We start from the raw sequence: 17,920 nt of genomic DNA, 5'->3' as shown, positions 1-17,920 counted from the left end.
TTTTAAAAATATTATATTAAACAGATATTCAACCTGGAGAGTGATACCAAAACTGCTCTCATGTTTTTTAATTAAAATGAATTGCACTTGTAATTTCACATGGTCACCCTATTATATTTTCTCACCAATACTGTGACGTTGAGGGTTCATGTCTTGGACGGACTGCAAGTATTAAGTAAGTAAGTAGGCTGAAAGTCTGGGAATCGGTGATATCTATATTAATAATTATAAATAATCATGTGTAATATAATTTATTACCAATAGATGTCATTGCAGCTGGGGCTGTTTTATTTTATTGTAGCGCATGTAGGTTCTGATGGCTATTTAATAAAACGACCGTTTTTTGAGAGCTGGCGGGGACGCTGCGTGCTAATCTTTGGCCATGGCGAGAGAGAGAGAGAGAGAATGAATGTTGCCAGTTGTTAAAAACACCCGCTTCTCAAGTTGAGCGGTGGTGTGGCAGCACTGGGAACTGTCAGAACGCCGCCACATCGTAATAGTGCATTTTTTTTATAAATAAAAATTCAAATGCCACTGCCGAGGCTCAGAGCTACTAGTCTATTCCGTTCTATAATAATATAATATAATTAAAACAAAATAAAATTAATTTCGCTTTACAATTACGATTTATAGTTTAACCTCACATAAAAATCCAACTGTTTTAAATCGCATGATCTTGGCAGCTAGTTGATCATCAAAGTCACCAAAACGTGAAATAATATGATCTGGGAACTTTTCAAACGTTTGATAAAACCGCATATCTTCCACATCAATATCTTCGATATCGTTTCAATAATTTTGCTAATTAACATAGCCAGAGATGGAAATGTGCCTCATCAGAGAAGAAGATTTTCTTTGAAAGATCAGTATCAACACCCTGCGTAATCTGCGTAAATTCTTCACTGTCCATAGTCTCTGGGTTCTTGTATTATCTGAATTTTATACGGGTATAGTTGCAAGTTCAAAAGCTGAGAACGCTGACTGCTCTTCGGACACACTTTCACTTACAGCAGCAATATTCTCAGCTGAACTAGCGCCACGATATGTTTTATATGTATTATATCTTTAGTGTATAAACAACTAGCTATATTAGCTAAATAAATTAATAAAATTAATGTTCTCTTTGAATTTTTGGAATATAGCCTCACACGTTTCCATTATTATCATTTCCAAGATACGAGGAGCAAATTCATACCAATTACTAAGTATCTTATTGTTATAGAGAGCATTTGCCTAGCAGGAACAGCCTGATGCATATCGGTGTCTTGTTTTTCAATATTTTTCTCCAATAATGTATCAAATGATTCTTGGTCTATTCGAAGATTTTGAATAATCATCGGGCTCAGTTTCTTGTACAATTGGTTGCAAATGCTCTTGAGTGAAGCGGTACCTCAATTTGTACCATCGTCTGATTTTTTTAGTAGAGTAAGTAGAAACCGCAAGAGTAATTGCAACAAATGCCATATCTGCGTCCGAAATCATCTTGACAGATTGGCAGGTACTAGAATCAGGGTTATCAACCGTCCCAGATATCCCGGGATTGTATCAAAAAACTTTGAAAGATTCAATACGACTTCCTATGACGGCGCAACAAACCCAATGAGTCATAGTGATTGATGCAGCGTCAATCGCTCATCATTCGAAACCGTCAATCACGTAACGATTGATCGTCCGGGATCCTTAAGAGTGAAATGCTGGGTCTGCATACAAAAATAACTTTTAAGCCTGCTTTTTATACAGCAATTTAAAAGGTCATACAGAATAAAATAAGTGGTGGGAGAATAACAATTAATTACACAAGTTGTTAATATATTATTTTTAAATAATATTTATATATTTTTTTAAAGTAAAACCAAATTTTTCAACAAACAATATATTTATATTTTTAACATGTGTTATTTTCACCTTAATGTGTATATTTTTGTTATTAAATATTATGAGACTAAAAATAGAATAACATAACCCAGCCCAAACACTCACGGTATCAACAATATTTTAGAGCATTCGTATATTTTCTAGATTGACTATTATCAACGAGAAGATTCTACTAAACATCATTATCAAATTACATTACAGATGACTTTTCACTGCGTTCATCTGAAGTCTAAATATACAGATGCTAATTAAAACTTAATTCAGTGTCTTTCAAATTCTCTTCCGTCCATTCGTCGAATCTTTTTGCCATCTCTTCTGACATGTAATTCTTCCAATCGCCGTTCTGCCCTTTCCTGATAAATCTCAGGTCGGTCTTTTCCAAAAAATCTTTTCCCTTCGTCGTCTCGAGAATCGGCTCCAGATTTACAGCTTTGTTGCTCCTCATGTTGTCGAAAGACAGATACTCCTTCAAAGTTTCCACTTCTTCGTCGCTCATACTTTTCCCCAAGAAAGAAGCAGTCTGTCGGATTACAGATGCGAGATCTTTTTTCATGTCTTCATACTTCAAACACAGCACGTTTGGGTCGTTTCTTCTCTTCCAGAAACCTGAATTAATCACAAATAAATATGCTTTCTATTAAAACGGAACAAAAAAATCTTACCCATAAAATGATGCCAAATTTGACCAAACGGAACCCTTCCTTCCAAGAAAAATTCACAGAACTCTTCAAAAGTACCGTTCAAGTTATGAACTAATAAGCAATAATGATAGAATGACACGCACAAGTCTTTTGGGTTTCGGATAGTATAGACAATCTGTAAAATAAAAACATGTTAATATATTTTTGATTAACAATGATTTCGATTTAATCACCTTGGGTCTGACTGTGCCGTCTTCTTTTAAGAAGTTTGAGGGTAAAAGTCCCCACGGTAGATGACTCCTGACGTATCTTGGATGTGGAATATTTTTAACCAGATCCACTGACGTTCCTTCTATGGATTTCTTGTGGAAGTCTGGGTAGTGGTCTTGGATGATGGCTGTTAGTTCGACCAAAGGGCAACGAATCTGCTGCAGGAGCTTGGCTTTTTCGTAATTAAGATCGTTTCCAATGAGCCATACCATTTCTTGCGCCCAAGTGGATCCTAAAAATGATTATAAACTAATTGAAAACTTCACTGTAATAAGACTACGAGTACTGGACTATGGATGAAACAATTTTAATCCTGTGGTTAGTGAGTTAATTTTTTTGCATACACATCTTGGGAGTGACTTAATTTTATGCTGTGAAAAAAACATGTTATGTGTTTCATAATTTAAAGAAAATCGGTAGTTCTCAGAATTTTATTCATCAACAATAAATCAAATCATATTTAATCTTTTAATAAAATGAAATAATGTATCGTGAAGTAACCATTAACTGAAATTTTTAAAATATATATTTTATAAGTTTCGTATTTTAAATTGCTTCCTAACTTTGTTCTTATTGTTCCTGCCATAGGAAACACTCGACGTTGCCTTAAATTTGCTGTTAAAATTTCTTTATACTAAACGTCGAAAGGTTTTGCACAAACATTTTTTCTTTCTAAATTGTTTTTTCCTAGTAAAAATATAGGATACAATTTTAATGATTTTCACGTGTCATTGATATTTATCAATGATAAGTAAAAATCATTAAAATTGTAGTATTTATAAAAAAATAAGTTATAATATTTTATTTAAAATTAAAAACAATAAGGCGTATGGGCGTACATGTACGCCCATACGCTATCTGGGACAATATATAATAGTTCGGGCGAACATGTACACTTATACTAATCAAAAAGAGTTAGAATAAGTTATTTTATAAGACATAAGAGAGCCTTCGAAACAATAGACAGAAAAATAATGTTAAAGAAATTGGAGAGTATAGGTATAAGTGATATAGTTTTAAGATGGTTTAATAATTACTTATATAAAAGAAAACAAAAAGTTAAAATAAATAATGTATATTCTGAAGAGAAATTAGTGTCTTATGGAGTACCACAAGGGTCTAAATTGGGACCATTGTTATTTGTTTTGTATATTAATGATATAGTTAATAACGTGAAAAAATGTAAAATTCATCTATTTGCGGATGACACATTAATGTATTGCATAGGTGATAACATTAAAGAAATTGTAAATAATTTAAATAATGAATTAAGTATATTAGAAATATGGTTAAAGAATAATGTACTTAAATTAAATGAGAATAAAACTAAATGTATGTTTATTAATTATAAAAATGTGTTAGATAATAGTACCAAAATAGTAATAAATAACTCTAGTATAGAAATAGTGGATAATATAAAATATTTAGGAGTAATTGTTGATACAAAATTAAATTTTAAAGAACATTGTAATTACATATTAAAAAAAATTAGTAGAAAAATAGGTTTATTATCTAGATTAAGAAATATATTAAGTATAAATACAAAAAAAATAATTTACAATAGTATAATATTGCCCCATTTTAATTATTGTGCAACACTATTAAATATTTTAAATAAATTAGACAAACAAATGTTGCAAAAATTACAAAATAGGGCAATGAGAGTAATCTTAAATAAAAATAGATTAACTAATTGTAAAAGTATGATTGATATATTAGAATGGTTGAATGTTCAAGAAATATTGAGTATGAATGTTTTAGTATTTATATATAAGTTAGAAAATAATATGTTACCAAAATATTTTAATAATTATTTAATAAGAAATAAAGATGTACATAAATATAATACTAGAAATAGAGAAAATTTAAAGATAATTAAGTATAAGAAAACGAGTACGGCTAGGGGAATTATGTACGGAGGTTTTGATTTATATAATAGTCTTCCAAGAGAAATCCGAAACAGCAAAAATATAACGGGTTTCATAAATGGAATAAAAAAACACCTTCGTACATATAGAAATAAATTATAATATTAAGACTTTATTATTGTATATTTTTATTTTTTCTTTCTGTTATGTATTTTTTATATATTTTTATATATGTTTACTAAATTTGTTAGATGTAAAGATTAGCTATTAAGCTAAATAAATTAATAAAAATAATAAATATATTTCATATATGAATAACAAATAAATAAAAAAATAAGTGCTAAAGTTTGCGACGTACAAGAAGCAGTGGCGTAGCTATGGTGTGTGCCACCCGGGGCAATCCTTAAAATTGCCGCCCCCCCCCCATACATTTTTTGCAGGGTCATAAAATCAGCATTTCTTAAAATAATAAATTGATTATTGTTAAGCTCTTGGTATTCGTAGATTTACATAAATTTTAGTTTATTCAGGGTTAAGAACCACACAAGACGATTCCATCGCGAATATGCCGCCCCCAAGCAAGTGCGGCCCGCCCCCTCCGCCCCCCCATAGCTACGCCACTGCCAAGAAGAGTTAAAAAATAAAACCAATCAAGTGAAAATGTAGTTTATCGCTATCAATGAGGAAAAAACGACAAAGAATATTTCTAACTCATTGTATATTATTCATTAAAATTTAGATTTTATGTATCTCAATACACATTAGATATTACTCGATTTGCTTGAAAGCCCAAGATTGTAAAAAGAAAAATCGTGCTTATTTAATAAAAGTAAGGTCATCATAATGTAGAAAGTGAAGTTTCGCATTAGTAACTATGGGCTCACACTATTAACATTCGCAAGACAAATATATATCATTTAAAATTAATCATAAAACATAAATCAAAAACCCCTTTTAGATAATTATTATTATGTTTATATGAATATTTAATTTAGAAACAATCTAATAAAATTATTTTATTGTATTTCAGATGAAATACAATTTTCTACCGATATTTTAAAACACAAATAAAAATTATACAGTAGAATATGTTTTGCCAATAAGATTGATAGAAGTAGTGACACAAAGTAGTACAAGAAATAACTTTTATTTATTGGTTATAATATACGATATATGATATTTATTAAAATAGTTATAAACTAAGTTTTGTATATATGTATATTCTCTAGCAATATATAAATTATGCATTTAATGGAACGTAAAGATAATATTAGTAATAAATCAAAGACCATAAAGCACTCAAATGATAATAAAAATTATACTATAAAAAGCGGTGATTCAACTTATAAAATAATTTATAATTAATAAAATAGTTAATAACAATTCCTAGACTTTAGACTTTTAGTTTTTTACTGTACAATACATAGTTGTAAATAATTATCGGTTATAACGTATTAAGTTAATACAAAGCGTTTCAAGCCTTCCAAAAGTATATAATTATTTATATACATATAGACGGTACATGAGAGACAATTAATCGTGTCGATATGCATTTTTGCAACGATTTAGTTACTCCATTTGCACTCACAACACTATTATGCTTAGTTTTTCACAATTTATTACATAATTGCAATTTTATTTATTAATATACATAAATTCTTATAATATTTGCGTTATTAATTATGCAGTCTATCATAATATATTCACCATTTAAGTAGTGATTTATACACACTAACTTGTTATTATAAGCCTGGGAGCTAGTTAATTTTACGTATTTTTCTATAATTTATTATTATTTTATATTTCATTTATAGTTAATATTAAAATATCAGTGATTCTCAACGTTATATTTTCTTGATTTGTTATGTATTTCTTAATAATTTATTTTAACACTTCTATTACTAAATTTCAGTAATTTATTTTACATATTTTTTTATATATTATTCGGCTTTAGTGGATTTTTTTCTATTATTTCAGAGGCTCTCAATATTTTTTATTAAATTATTATAAAATATTTTTATTATGTTCATTTAATTTTTAAATATAATTTTCAATAAAAAATATATTTACATTAAACCAATTAAAAAAACATCATATAAATATAATGTTTGCTATTTATTATTTCTTTAGTTATATATGTAAACATAGTAGCTCAAAACAGTGAAAGATCGACTACCGTACATGTACGGCGATACCGTTTAAAGGATTAATAGTAGAAAAATGCTGATTACAAAGGTAGATAATATTTTTTTTCATTATATATAGGTAAAATTATTTTATAAGCTTATTATGATTCAAAAAACTTTCACTCTCTTAAAAAATAATAAATGAATTTCTTTTTAATATTATATATATAATATTTGGGAGAATATTTTTACTGAAAACAATTTTACACTGTAAAATATTTAATTGAACTCTTTTCCAATGCACTACTATGATCGAAAATAACGCTTTTAATATACTTAAGTATATCCACATATATCAATTACAGTTTTTTAATTATTATTGGTAAATGATGGAATTCCAAAAATAAAAATTGAAGAGTGACTTTGATTCGTATTAGGTAATTTAACTTTTATGTCTAATGCTTAGCAAGTTTAAATGAATTAGTAGGTATATACATATATATATTATCTTTTATCAATAAATTTCAATAAACTAATGATAATAATAAGAGGTTAAATTTGTATTAATTGTGCGATATTATTGTACTTCGCATACACTCAAAAAATTTGGAAGGTTTGGAAGGCTTTCTACTAATGTCTAAACTATCTAATAATAATAATTATATGGGTAAAGCTAGTACCGTTTCGGAATTGCCAAGTTTCATGATTAATAAATACCTGTTCTTGGAAAAGAACACATCCATACGTCACTCTCAAAAATGGGCAACTGGTGGATTTCATCTCCAATGGTTTTGAAGAGTGTCGGAAGGATGACCCTGCCTGGATTCACTTCTATCATGCTATCCTGTTTGTTAAAGAACCTGTCGAACTTTTCAGCCTCGTTTCCAGTCAAGTCGATGTATTCCAGTGACTTCATTTTATTTATTTTTTTTTTATTTCCTGGGACACTTTGGACACAATCAAATTTTGGACTTCTTTGCACCGCGGTTTTCACTCGACAAATGAAACGAGCCGAACGGAGTCAACTTTTAAATGCGACTTTCACGCCATTTCTCTGAGATGCACATAAACACGAAACAGGAAACTGCACTGAGGGCACTACCACTTTCGTTTTTAAGATACTGCACTTTCGAGTCGGTCATTGCAACGCCACAACGTATGGGCGATTTAGCGCAAAAGTGAATATTGTGTATTCATCGGATCGATAGAGATGTTCAACCATTCAGATCGCAAAGAAATATATATTTTTAATAAAAATATTAATCACATTTTAAAAGAATATATTTCAATACAAGAAGATAAAATAACTTAGAGCTATGTATGGTTCACCAAGGTGTGTTTTTTTAGAAATATTTTATATGAAAATAAAACTTCTAAAAATAAAGGATTATACATTAGTATATATTTTTGTTATATTCAAAATATTTATCCCTTTAATTAAGATATTAATATTATATATATATGTAGTTTTAAATCAAAAAATAAATATATCTACTCTAGGGACCACCCAAGGCTTCCAATATTTTTGGAAATTGTTTATATATAATCGAACGATACTTAATAGACAACTTATCATTCCAAAGAACAGTTATTTTTAACTAGCGTGTAGCATGATTTACATTTACGACTGTCATTGAAAGAATAATTACTAGGCTTAAAGAATTCTCGTATGATTGTAAATATTGGTTAAACCAAAGATATTAAATAATTATATACTTACTAGTTAGATAAATGTCTCAATCTATTTAGCATATTTAGCAAATGAAAAACAATAGCTTAGTCTTTTATTGAGATTTTTTTTATTTTTTAAGTACATATCATATATTATGAATATAAAGCAATAATTGATAAATAAAATAAAATTGACAGTTCAAGCAAAAAAATATTTTCTACTTTTAACGCTCGTCATGGTTAGAAGACTATAACATAGTATTAATTTAATAATTGCTCCGTTATTTAATTTTCTATTAACTGATGTGTGTTGAAATAGAAAAGAAATTATTTTTCAATTGTATTTTTAGGAAGGGGCTATTGTAATTTTTGTCGAAAACATTTTTATATTCGTTGTTTTTCTTCAGGGGTTTCTTTAATTATTTGTTCCCAATGTAATAGGAGCATTCTCGAGCGCTGACATCCTGGCGGCGGCTATAAGAATATAGGACGCGATCGCGATACTCCAGGGTTCTCTGTAGCTCGCAGCTTAAACATGTTGAGCATCGACAGATTGTAAACACAGCTTCAAAAAGTGTTTAATTGATTAGATGCTACGCCGAAAATGAAAGAATTGTTTCGCAACGCTCCTAGTAAAAATACTATGATAATTTTAGTATGAGATATGTCGTATCTCATGGTAATACACCCGTCTTCACAAAATAACAATACAAATCTAAAAAGGTAGGATTAAACCGGAAAATGAAATTTCTAATTTTAGAGTTTAAACGAGAGATTCCAATGAAAATGGTGTCGTTTGCAAGTCAATTACCCGTTGCATCTTGCTTCTGAGTTGTCATGGTATAGTCACACTTATCTAACGTTTTTCTCTTTACCACTTGACGTATAATGATGCAATAGAATTGCATCACTCAATGTGAAATGGTGAAGCGATTCTTTCCACGTAAAACAAAAAAAATATATTTACCAAATTTTTATTAAAAAGCTATTTAAATAATGGACAACAAGTAGTTGTAATAAATGGCACACAACGCAAAGTGTGGAATTCCACAAGGTTCTATATTGGGAACATTATTATTTAATCTATACATAATTGATTTAACCCTATGAAAAAAATGCAGGAACGATTCAACTGTATGCTAATGATAGACTACTAATATAAATATGCATAGTCATCTAACATATATAATATATATGTTTTGCGTTTGTGATTTATAAGTAAGTTTAAATCAAAATCACTTCAGGTTATTCAAAATAGTGCTATAAAAAATTGTTAAATTTGCCTTTCGATGCTCACACGAAAGACATATATATGAAAACTATAATTTTGCTTATAAATATTTTACCAAAATGTGAAATAATGAATTAAATAAACGAAAGTTTAGCCAAAACTTGTACCAAGCGAAGCTACACCTAATCAACCAAGACGACCCTTGAGAAAAGCACCACTTTCACTTCGATCTTTCGATTTGGTCCAGCCGAGCAGTCAGCTTGAATCCTCAAGAGTTCCACTCAATCTTCGATATATTTCAGACACTATATTTTAAACGGTTATCATAATATTTATAAAAGGATAAAGTTAGTTATGGTACCGAGGGTGGTTTCTAGAAGTTTATAGTATTTTTAATAAGACTGTATTCTTGAATAGAATATTCTTTAAATTTAACTCTTCGCATTAGGAGTTAAATTCTTAATTTACATTATTAATATTATTTTAATCATATTTAATTTTGAAAATAAAATCAGGAGTTCTAAACAGTTTATTTCGTTAACTTTTTAATTATTATATTTCGTTTTATATTGTCCAGCTTTCATTATATTATTTTTTTACCAAATCAGAGATTCTCAATATTTGTATTGCACCTGTTTTTATTATGATTCATTCGACTTGTATTTAACAGTTTAACATTACAATATTTGTACAAAAGGTCGGAATGGCTAGACTGGTAACCCAGAGGCTATGGGTTCGGGTCCCTACAAGAAACATTAATTTTTATTTAATAAAAAAACACTATTAATAAACACCAAAGTGACTAGCTTCAAAGTGATATTAAATTATCTTGATTATAAATTAATTATACAAATAATAGCTATTATTTATAGATGCCACCGATTATTTTATATTTTAATTATATTTTTACTACTGAAGTCCAAATATATTTCACCAGTAGATATATATTTCTACTAGCAAAAATATTATTTTATTGATATGCGCTAGTGAAAATATATGGTGTTCTAAAATGCCTATGAAACTCAATTTGACAGTTGCGAAACGTTCATTTGCTGTTCAAATCCAAACCTCACATACAAAAATTAACCAATCCTAACAAAGAGAACAATAAATATGTCATTAAATTAATTGCTTAGAGCCACTATTTTTTTAATGTTTTCAATTTAAAATACTATTAATAATTATGATAATAAAATAATAAAATTAAAAAATACAATTTTATTAAAAATATTTATTTATTAAATATACAAATCTAAAATTTAATTTTAACCGTTTAAATACTAATTTTATCTTTATAAATATAAATATATAAAAAATTCTAATAACCCTACCGTCTGTCTTTTAGGAGCACTGGGATACGATTCGCTGAGTTCTCGCAGAAAGTTGTATATCGCTAAGCATTTCTTCAAATTACTGAAGGGTGCTGTCGACAATCCAGCTATTCTCGAGGAACTCCAGTTTTCGGTTCCAGAACGTCATCGCGTCCTCTTTTGATGTTCGTTGGGGCTAGGACACTTGCCGACTCGCCTATGGCTGTAGTCATCCCGCTCCTTAATACGCTGGCACTACACATTAATGTCAGCTGTGAGGAGCTAGTCCGGTTTGTATCATTTTATTTTAATATTTTATGATTTTTTTTGTTTGCTTCTTTATATGTATTCTTTTTTTTGAATTATTTAAATTACATATATATTTTTTGTGTATTAAGATAATACAATTATTGCTTTCAACCATCGTGACCCATTGGGATAACCTGTTAGGTTTCGATGGTCCTAATTTAATTAAAGTTAATACATAAATAAAGTATACTTATATTATATTTATTTATAATCTGTTCCTTTTAAATTTTCTTGAGTCCATTTTTCGATTTCATTGATTTGCTCTTTTGTCAGATGTGCCTTGAAATCGCCTACTGTTCCTGATCTCATGAAAGACCCTTCAGCTTCAATAAATCCATACTTTCTGTTGACATCCACAACATGCTGATAATTTACAGCTGGATTATTCTTCATATTCTCGAAGCTCAGATGCTTCCGCAGCTTTTTGATCTGATCGTCATCATAACTTTTCCCTAAGAACGCCGATATTTTATTGATAACAGCCGGTAAATCATTCTTCATTTCTTCGAATTTCAAGAATAGAATATTATTCATGTGCCGATGCTCCCAATAACCCAAAATGTGAGGCCAGAATGGAGCAAACGAAACTATAAAATAAAAAGAACATAAAGTTGAATCCACATTCTTGTGTATTAACATATTTTTCATCATACCTTTCCCCGCCATGAATAGCTTATAGAAATCCAAAAAGTTTCCTTTGTATCCTTCCAATAGTCTGGAATGATGGTAGTATGACGTCACGCAATCTTTAGGATCTCTAGCAACGTATATAATCTAAAATTAAATATAAATATTAATTATACGATTCAATCAAAGGCGGCTCTGTTCCGCAGATCTTTTGAAGAGCCGCAATTGATTCGATATATGTAATTGTATGACTATGCTTAACCTTTGGCTGTTTAGTTAGATTACAAATCTCCTCAGGAAGCAAGTTGTATGGTAGGTGAGTTTTTATGAACCTGGTGCTCTTAATGTTATCAACGAATGCAACTGAATCTAATGCGTGCGGTGGTAAGTCAAATTCAGCATTTTTGAAATCACGAAAGTCGAATAATGATGTGTGCCTGCGATAAGTGTTACAAAAATAATGTTAGTGATAAGCGTTATATTAATACAAACACAAGTGCATAAATAATATAAAATAAACGTGTATGATTAACATTTAAAATAAATTATAAAAAAAAAACAAAAAGTAAGCCAGAACTCTCAAAAACACAGATGTGCAGATCGAACGCTGTTCCGATTTAAATTATTGCTCTATTATAAATATCTGCATTTCTATAATACTATATATAAAAATAATTATTTGTACGTCTTCAAAAAATGCTGCAAATGTTGAGAATGGAACGGATCATTATGTCTAAATTAGACAATCTTTAATGCTTTTTCTACTTTTTTAACAATTATCTAAAATGAGATGTGCATCTTAAGTTAATGATATTTTTTTTGTGAAGCAGGTAGTTAGACTAGAAGTTCAATTGTTAACAGATTTATGCTTCTTAGGACATCTGAGTCATTTAAATAAACTTTTGGTGTAATCTGAATACATAATTTATAATCAATAGATGTCATTGCAGTTGGGGTCGGTTTTTAAAATTAGCGAAATTTTATAAATAAAAATTCGGGGTTCGAACTCTGAGTCGTTACGAACAAAATCAGAGACTTGAGTTCTCCCTTAAATTATACAAATATATGATCAAGAAGTCGGGAGATGAGAATATATAATCTTATTTTACTTTCTTGATCGCTAGAACGCTGTTGTAAAATAATTTAAATTTCGGGGTTGACTTAGAATACACGAAAGATTTATTCGGCCTGATCTCGAATTCAGCGGAGTTTACGCGGAATTGACATCGACGACACAGCAGACCATTTTACTTCGATCGTCAGATCTGGCCCGGCCCAGCAGTTACTTTTAATCTCCAAGAGTTGAACTCGATCTTCGAAACAACGTAACATAAACGAGTGGCATAGCATATTATACTGTTCCGAAAGCTAAGAGAGGTTAAGTAGTTATTCAAAAAAATTAAATAAATAGTATAATATTTTTTTCACAATTCTAAATATTATTTGCCATTAAAACAGACTTTGTAAAAAAAATAATTCAAGACTTATTACTAAGAGAAAAGATTTTAACTATATGCTTTATCATGTATAGGTTCTAGATATTAAAAAATAGTAACAGTATATTGAGTTTAGTAGAAATTAATTGGTATATTTTGAGATATTGATAACTACATATTAATATGCACAGTATAAAGCTATTATATATATTGTTTATATAATACACAAAATAATAAATGTGAGTGCAAGTGTTAATGAAAATTTAACGCGCTTATAAGAAATCGGCATCAATTGCAAATTGCTGTATGCGTGTCCAAAAAAATTTATGAATAAGGAAATGTGCGTATAATTTATATATTGATTACACGCAAAACTCGAAAGTTTCATTAAAATCGATTTTTATATAAGCAATTAAAGTGAAGAAAACGACAGTTTAATGTAATTCACATTTAACACAACACATTATTATTAGTAGCATAGATTTTACAACTTCAATGTAAAATTTCACCTTAGGTCTTTTAGTTCCATTTCTTATCGACTCTGGCAAAAATTGCCACGGTAAGTGGGTTTTTATGAACCTCGGAGATGGATTATTACTCACAATCGTGACAGACTTATTTTGATCGAATAACCACTGCATTTCTTCCCGTTTGTATCCTTTAGGACTACTTTAAAATGTTAAAGAGTTATTATATAAATTATATATCATTTAAATTTTGCTGATATACTTCTCGTTCCAAAATTGTTCGTATTCAGTAAATTCCCCTAAAGCTTCTAACCTAAATTTAAACATTCTTTTTGGCTCATTTGAATATTATTAATACACAAAAATATATAAAACTTACTCCAAAAATGGAAATCTTAAATTAATGAACTCTTTAGCAGCTTCAAAGTCTAAATTGTTTGCCAACAGCCAAACCATCTCTTGTGTCCAAGTTGTTCCTAAAAATATACATAAAAAACATAGTTAATTATAAATAAATTTTATTGAAATTATTCCTTAGCTAATTACCGCATTTGGGAAAGCTACAAATCCAAACGTCACTGTTACGAACTTCTAAATTTTTAATCCTTTCACCGAAATCCAAATAATATTCAGGCAACACACAATCATTAACCGTCACGTATCCTTTGCGAAAAACGCTTAAAAAATTTGCTCTTAAAATCTTATTATGCTCTTCTGATACATCTTTGTAAACAAGATTCGGAGACATTTTGTTGTATGTATATTACGTCTCACACTCAGAGTATTTCTATTTTATAAAATGATATGGAAGTGGCTCGAAGTTATATATATATATCATTTTTTTATCGAAGGTCAATTGACACAAAGCACAGACTGCAAATAAAATAGATAAAAAAGTATTGTATTTTTATTAGCAATAATATTGTAAACATGCGACCTTCTATTTTAGCTATAAGTATAGTATGTACTTATAGTAAATTACCTAGTGTTTCCGTATTAAAAAATCATATCTTATATCCTTTAAATCTGATATAATGTTGCTTAAAACGTTTTATTTTAAAAGTGACCCCTTTTTTAAGGTGATAAGAGAGATCTCGTGACCAAACAATTGCGTTAATAATAATATTGAATAAACAATCTAATAGCTAACTTTTAAAATATCAAAGGAAGACACTAAAAATAAAAGGGCAATCTCGGATTTTTTTCGCAGATGACAAATAAGGAGAAATTTATATGTGACCTAATTTTTTTTTATTTAAAAACCATCTCAGAAGTTATGTCTAAAGAAGACAAATTGCTGCAGGAGCTAAAAAAATGTTGTTAAATGGCCGTCTCCGATTTTTTTGACTGAGAAATTGTTTAATGTTCAAGGAGGACAAAGGAGTACAAATATTTTGAGGTGGACAATGCTCCTCAAAATAGGATACAGCACATTTGTCTCAAGACGTTAATCACCTATATGTATAGCCAAAACACTACTATTTGTTTGGAAAGGATGCGCTCTAGACGATACATTATGCTCTGCGCATAATTCTATTGTTATGTTACTCTTGGTTACCGATCGCCGGATCATCTGGACCGTTTTTCTGAAGGCTATAACACATTTCGTGGATGTGTCTAAGAAGCGTTACAATTAACCAACTAATTATTCATCAGCGATATATTAGAGCTGTTTTAAACCAGCATTATCATAAGTATGACACTTGTTCTTAGAGGAGAGAGGCACGGTGAGATATGTACGACACTGAATTAACAGTAGAGACGTGCTCAGAGCCGGCCCAAGGGGCAGGCAGTACAGGCGATCGCCTAGTGGGGCGCCGTGATACCAAATAAAGGCGCAATATTCACTTAAAATTATCAAAAAATATTGTTAAAGAATATAATCTGATATTTTTTGTATACACTACTGTGTACTCTTTAGATTATTTCACGCGTAAAAAATCGCGACGAAAATAAAACTACAAATTCTTAAATACCCACAATCGCAAAAAAGAGTATGGTGTAAAATATATGTAATATTAAATTACTTTAATTTGAATTATATTTTTGCGCTCATGTAATGAGTTATTAAAGTATTCTTAGGGGGGGGGGGCGCAAATTTAGTTTTTGCCTGGGGCGCTAAATAACCTAGGGCCGGCCCTGGACGTGCTAGGAGACTGCATCGAACATCAGCGGATCATTCAGAAAGCCACATAATAATTCACAGCTGCTCTACATACATCACAGTCGACAATAATACAATTTGACACGCCAGCAAAGATTATCCGACTTCCAAGACCTAGCATTTTAACTATACCGCCTGATCTTCATCTACATTTCTCTATATATGGTAATGAAATTTTTTGGCGTTTACTTAGCTGCAAAGTCACACCACTTTAGCAGCAAAATCCAAAAAAAGATAAATAATTTATTTTACTGTAAAAGTAATACAGTTAAGAACTTAATTATGTATTATAACATAATTATAATCTAAAACTTAACTTATGTATTTTTTTATTAACGCAACTCAAATGTTAATTTTATTAAAATATTATTGTGTTATTACCTCCATTGAAATATTATAAGTTAATTATATCGACTATACGCAAAATAAGGACTCGTGTAATGAGGATCAGTCGCTAACAATCTTTTCGCGATGCGGCAATGAAAGTCGACTTTAAAAACCGGATTGCTTCGTTGCACTCCGATTTTTAAGAGACTTTCTCCTCTGAGAATCCTTGTAAGATCAACAAAATATATCAACGTTTATCAAAAAATGCAACTATAAAAGGAAGTTCAACGGTTCAAGAAATTCAATGAAGGCTACCAATGGCGCGTGTAATTTTTTCCCCCAACAAACACCGTAACGAATAGATAGTGTATACAAAAGAAAAAATTTACCGCATTTCGGAAAAGATATAACAAAAGTGTCGTCGTCTCTGACTTTGAAGTTCCAAATTTTTTCGTAGACGTCTTTGAAATAATGCGGAATAAAAGTCCTCTGCTCGCCGAAGTAGCAGAATCCTTGCACGTAAGGATTCACGCAATATTTCATTATGAGTTGATCAGTCTCTTCTTTGGAATCTTCAGTGACCTTCACTATTTTTAAAGACATTTTTTTATAAACAAAAAATACTTTTGTTGCATATAATTATGCTATATATAAATAACGCAGCAACTCTTAACTGAATTCCATTAATTTATGTATTTTTTTCCATGCAAAAGTGGTCTTATCGCAAATGAATACTGATAACGATAAAAAACAGGCATTGCAAATTCTTTATAATTAAATAGTGATCCATCAAAACTCCATTTTATTTTCGACCGAATTCTAAGCCCGAAGTCTGAGGAGCGGTAGTTGATGTTGATGCAGATATGACATTGCTAAGGTTATTAGAGATAAATATTTCGCATACTTTGCTTTTACTATTTTTATTTTTGTCAATAGAAGGGTGCAAAAACAATTATCACTTCTCAGAAGTCAAAAATTCACGTCAAAAGCAATAAAATCGTGTTGGCGTCGTCGCAGTGGGAACGCTCGGTAACGAGCGTTCCCACTGCGACGGCGCCGACACGATTTTATTGCTTTTGACGTGGATTTTTGACTTCTGAGAAGGGATAATTGTTTTTTGCGCTCTCCTATTAGCCGAAATTCGGTTTAGATGCGCTTTATTCGATTTTCACTCATAATATTGTTATAAAGTCTTAATAAAAACGCTTGATAACCAAGCATTTCTACTGCGATTTATTTAATTTGACGCGTATCCCAAACAGGGGCGTTAATTAGGGGGAAATTCACACCACTTTTAATATAGCAAAAAACCTTAGAAAAAGCTGAAATATTGTGTGTTTTTGTTGATGAGAAGTCTGAGGTTTTTTTTGCGTGCGACGTTGACCCTCGTGGGAAGGTCGTCTTATTGCGTATCGAAGGACCAACGAATAATTCAAGATTTGTTTGTTTTTGTACCTACTTGATCATAAGTAGGCTCATCTTGCCTCCGTACATGTCAGAATCCAACAGTATATGACTGGACTTTGGTTCAAGCATCTTGTGACCACAACAATATTTTCAGTAAGCGTGTCCCTAATAAATCAAAACACAAACCATTT

The 17,920-nt window shown here is 30.1% G+C and overlaps 2 protein-coding genes across 2 annotated transcripts; both read right to left on the bottom strand.

The window, feature by feature from the left end:
• Window positions 1-1,857: 1,857 nt before the first annotated feature.
• Window positions 1,858-7,975, bottom strand: LOC148227840 (luciferin sulfotransferase-like). The gene is made up of 4 exons (XM_088201150.1): window positions 7,498-7,975; window positions 2,750-3,018; window positions 2,538-2,691; window positions 1,858-2,481 (listed from the first exon to the last, which is right to left on the bottom strand). The coding sequence occupies exons 1-4, from the start codon at window positions 7,694-7,696 to the stop codon at window positions 2,120-2,122; spliced, it is 984 nt and encodes a 327-aa protein (XP_088057276.1). The 5' UTR covers window positions 7,697-7,975; the 3' UTR covers window positions 1,858-2,119.
• A 3,424-nt stretch (window positions 7,976-11,399) lies between these two features.
• Window positions 11,400-16,925, bottom strand: LOC148227839 (luciferin sulfotransferase-like). Its single transcript, XM_088202262.1, has 5 exons — window positions 16,712-16,925; window positions 14,211-14,307; window positions 12,191-12,365; window positions 11,955-12,075; window positions 11,400-11,888 (listed from the first exon to the last, which is right to left on the bottom strand). The coding sequence occupies exons 1-5, from the start codon at window positions 16,923-16,925 to the stop codon at window positions 11,503-11,505; spliced, it is 993 nt and encodes a 330-aa protein (XP_088058388.1). The 3' UTR covers window positions 11,400-11,502.
• Between the last annotated feature and the right edge of the window lie 995 nt (window positions 16,926-17,920).

This window comes from Plectrocnemia conspersa, unplaced genomic scaffold (assembly GCF_051122295.1).
Source record: "Plectrocnemia conspersa isolate PC_06_02 unplaced genomic scaffold, ASM5112229v1 ptg000013l, whole genome shotgun sequence".
Taxonomy (NCBI): Eukaryota; Metazoa; Arthropoda; class Insecta; order Trichoptera; family Polycentropodidae; genus Plectrocnemia; species Plectrocnemia conspersa.
This window is presented reverse-complemented; position numbering and strand designations above follow the sequence as displayed.

Excerpts from the sequence above, each read along its gene's own strand:
- LOC148227840 (XM_088201150.1), bottom strand. The coding sequence starts at position 7,696 with ATGAAGTCACTGGAATACATCGACTTGACTGGAAACGAGGCTGAAAAG. Across the intron at positions 3,019-7,497 it reads GTGTTCTTTTCCAAGAACAG|GATCCACTTGGGCGCAAGAA; the intron begins GTATTTATTAAT and ends AATCATTTTTAG. Across the intron at positions 2,692-2,749 it reads ACGGCACAGTCAGACCCAAG|ATTGTCTATACTATCCGAAA; the intron begins GTGATTAAATCG and ends TTTATTTTACAG.
- LOC148227839 (XM_088202262.1), bottom strand. The coding sequence starts at position 16,925 with ATGTCTTTAAAAATAGTGAAGGTCACTGAAGATTCCAAAGAAGAGACT. Across the intron at positions 12,366-14,210 it reads TTAAGATTTCCATTTTTGGA|GCACACATCATTATTCGACT; the intron begins GTAAGTTTTATA and ends CACTTATCGCAG. Across the intron at positions 12,076-12,190 it reads ATCTAACTAAACAGCCAAAG|ATTATATACGTTGCTAGAGA; the intron begins GTTAAGCATAGT and ends ATTTAATTTTAG.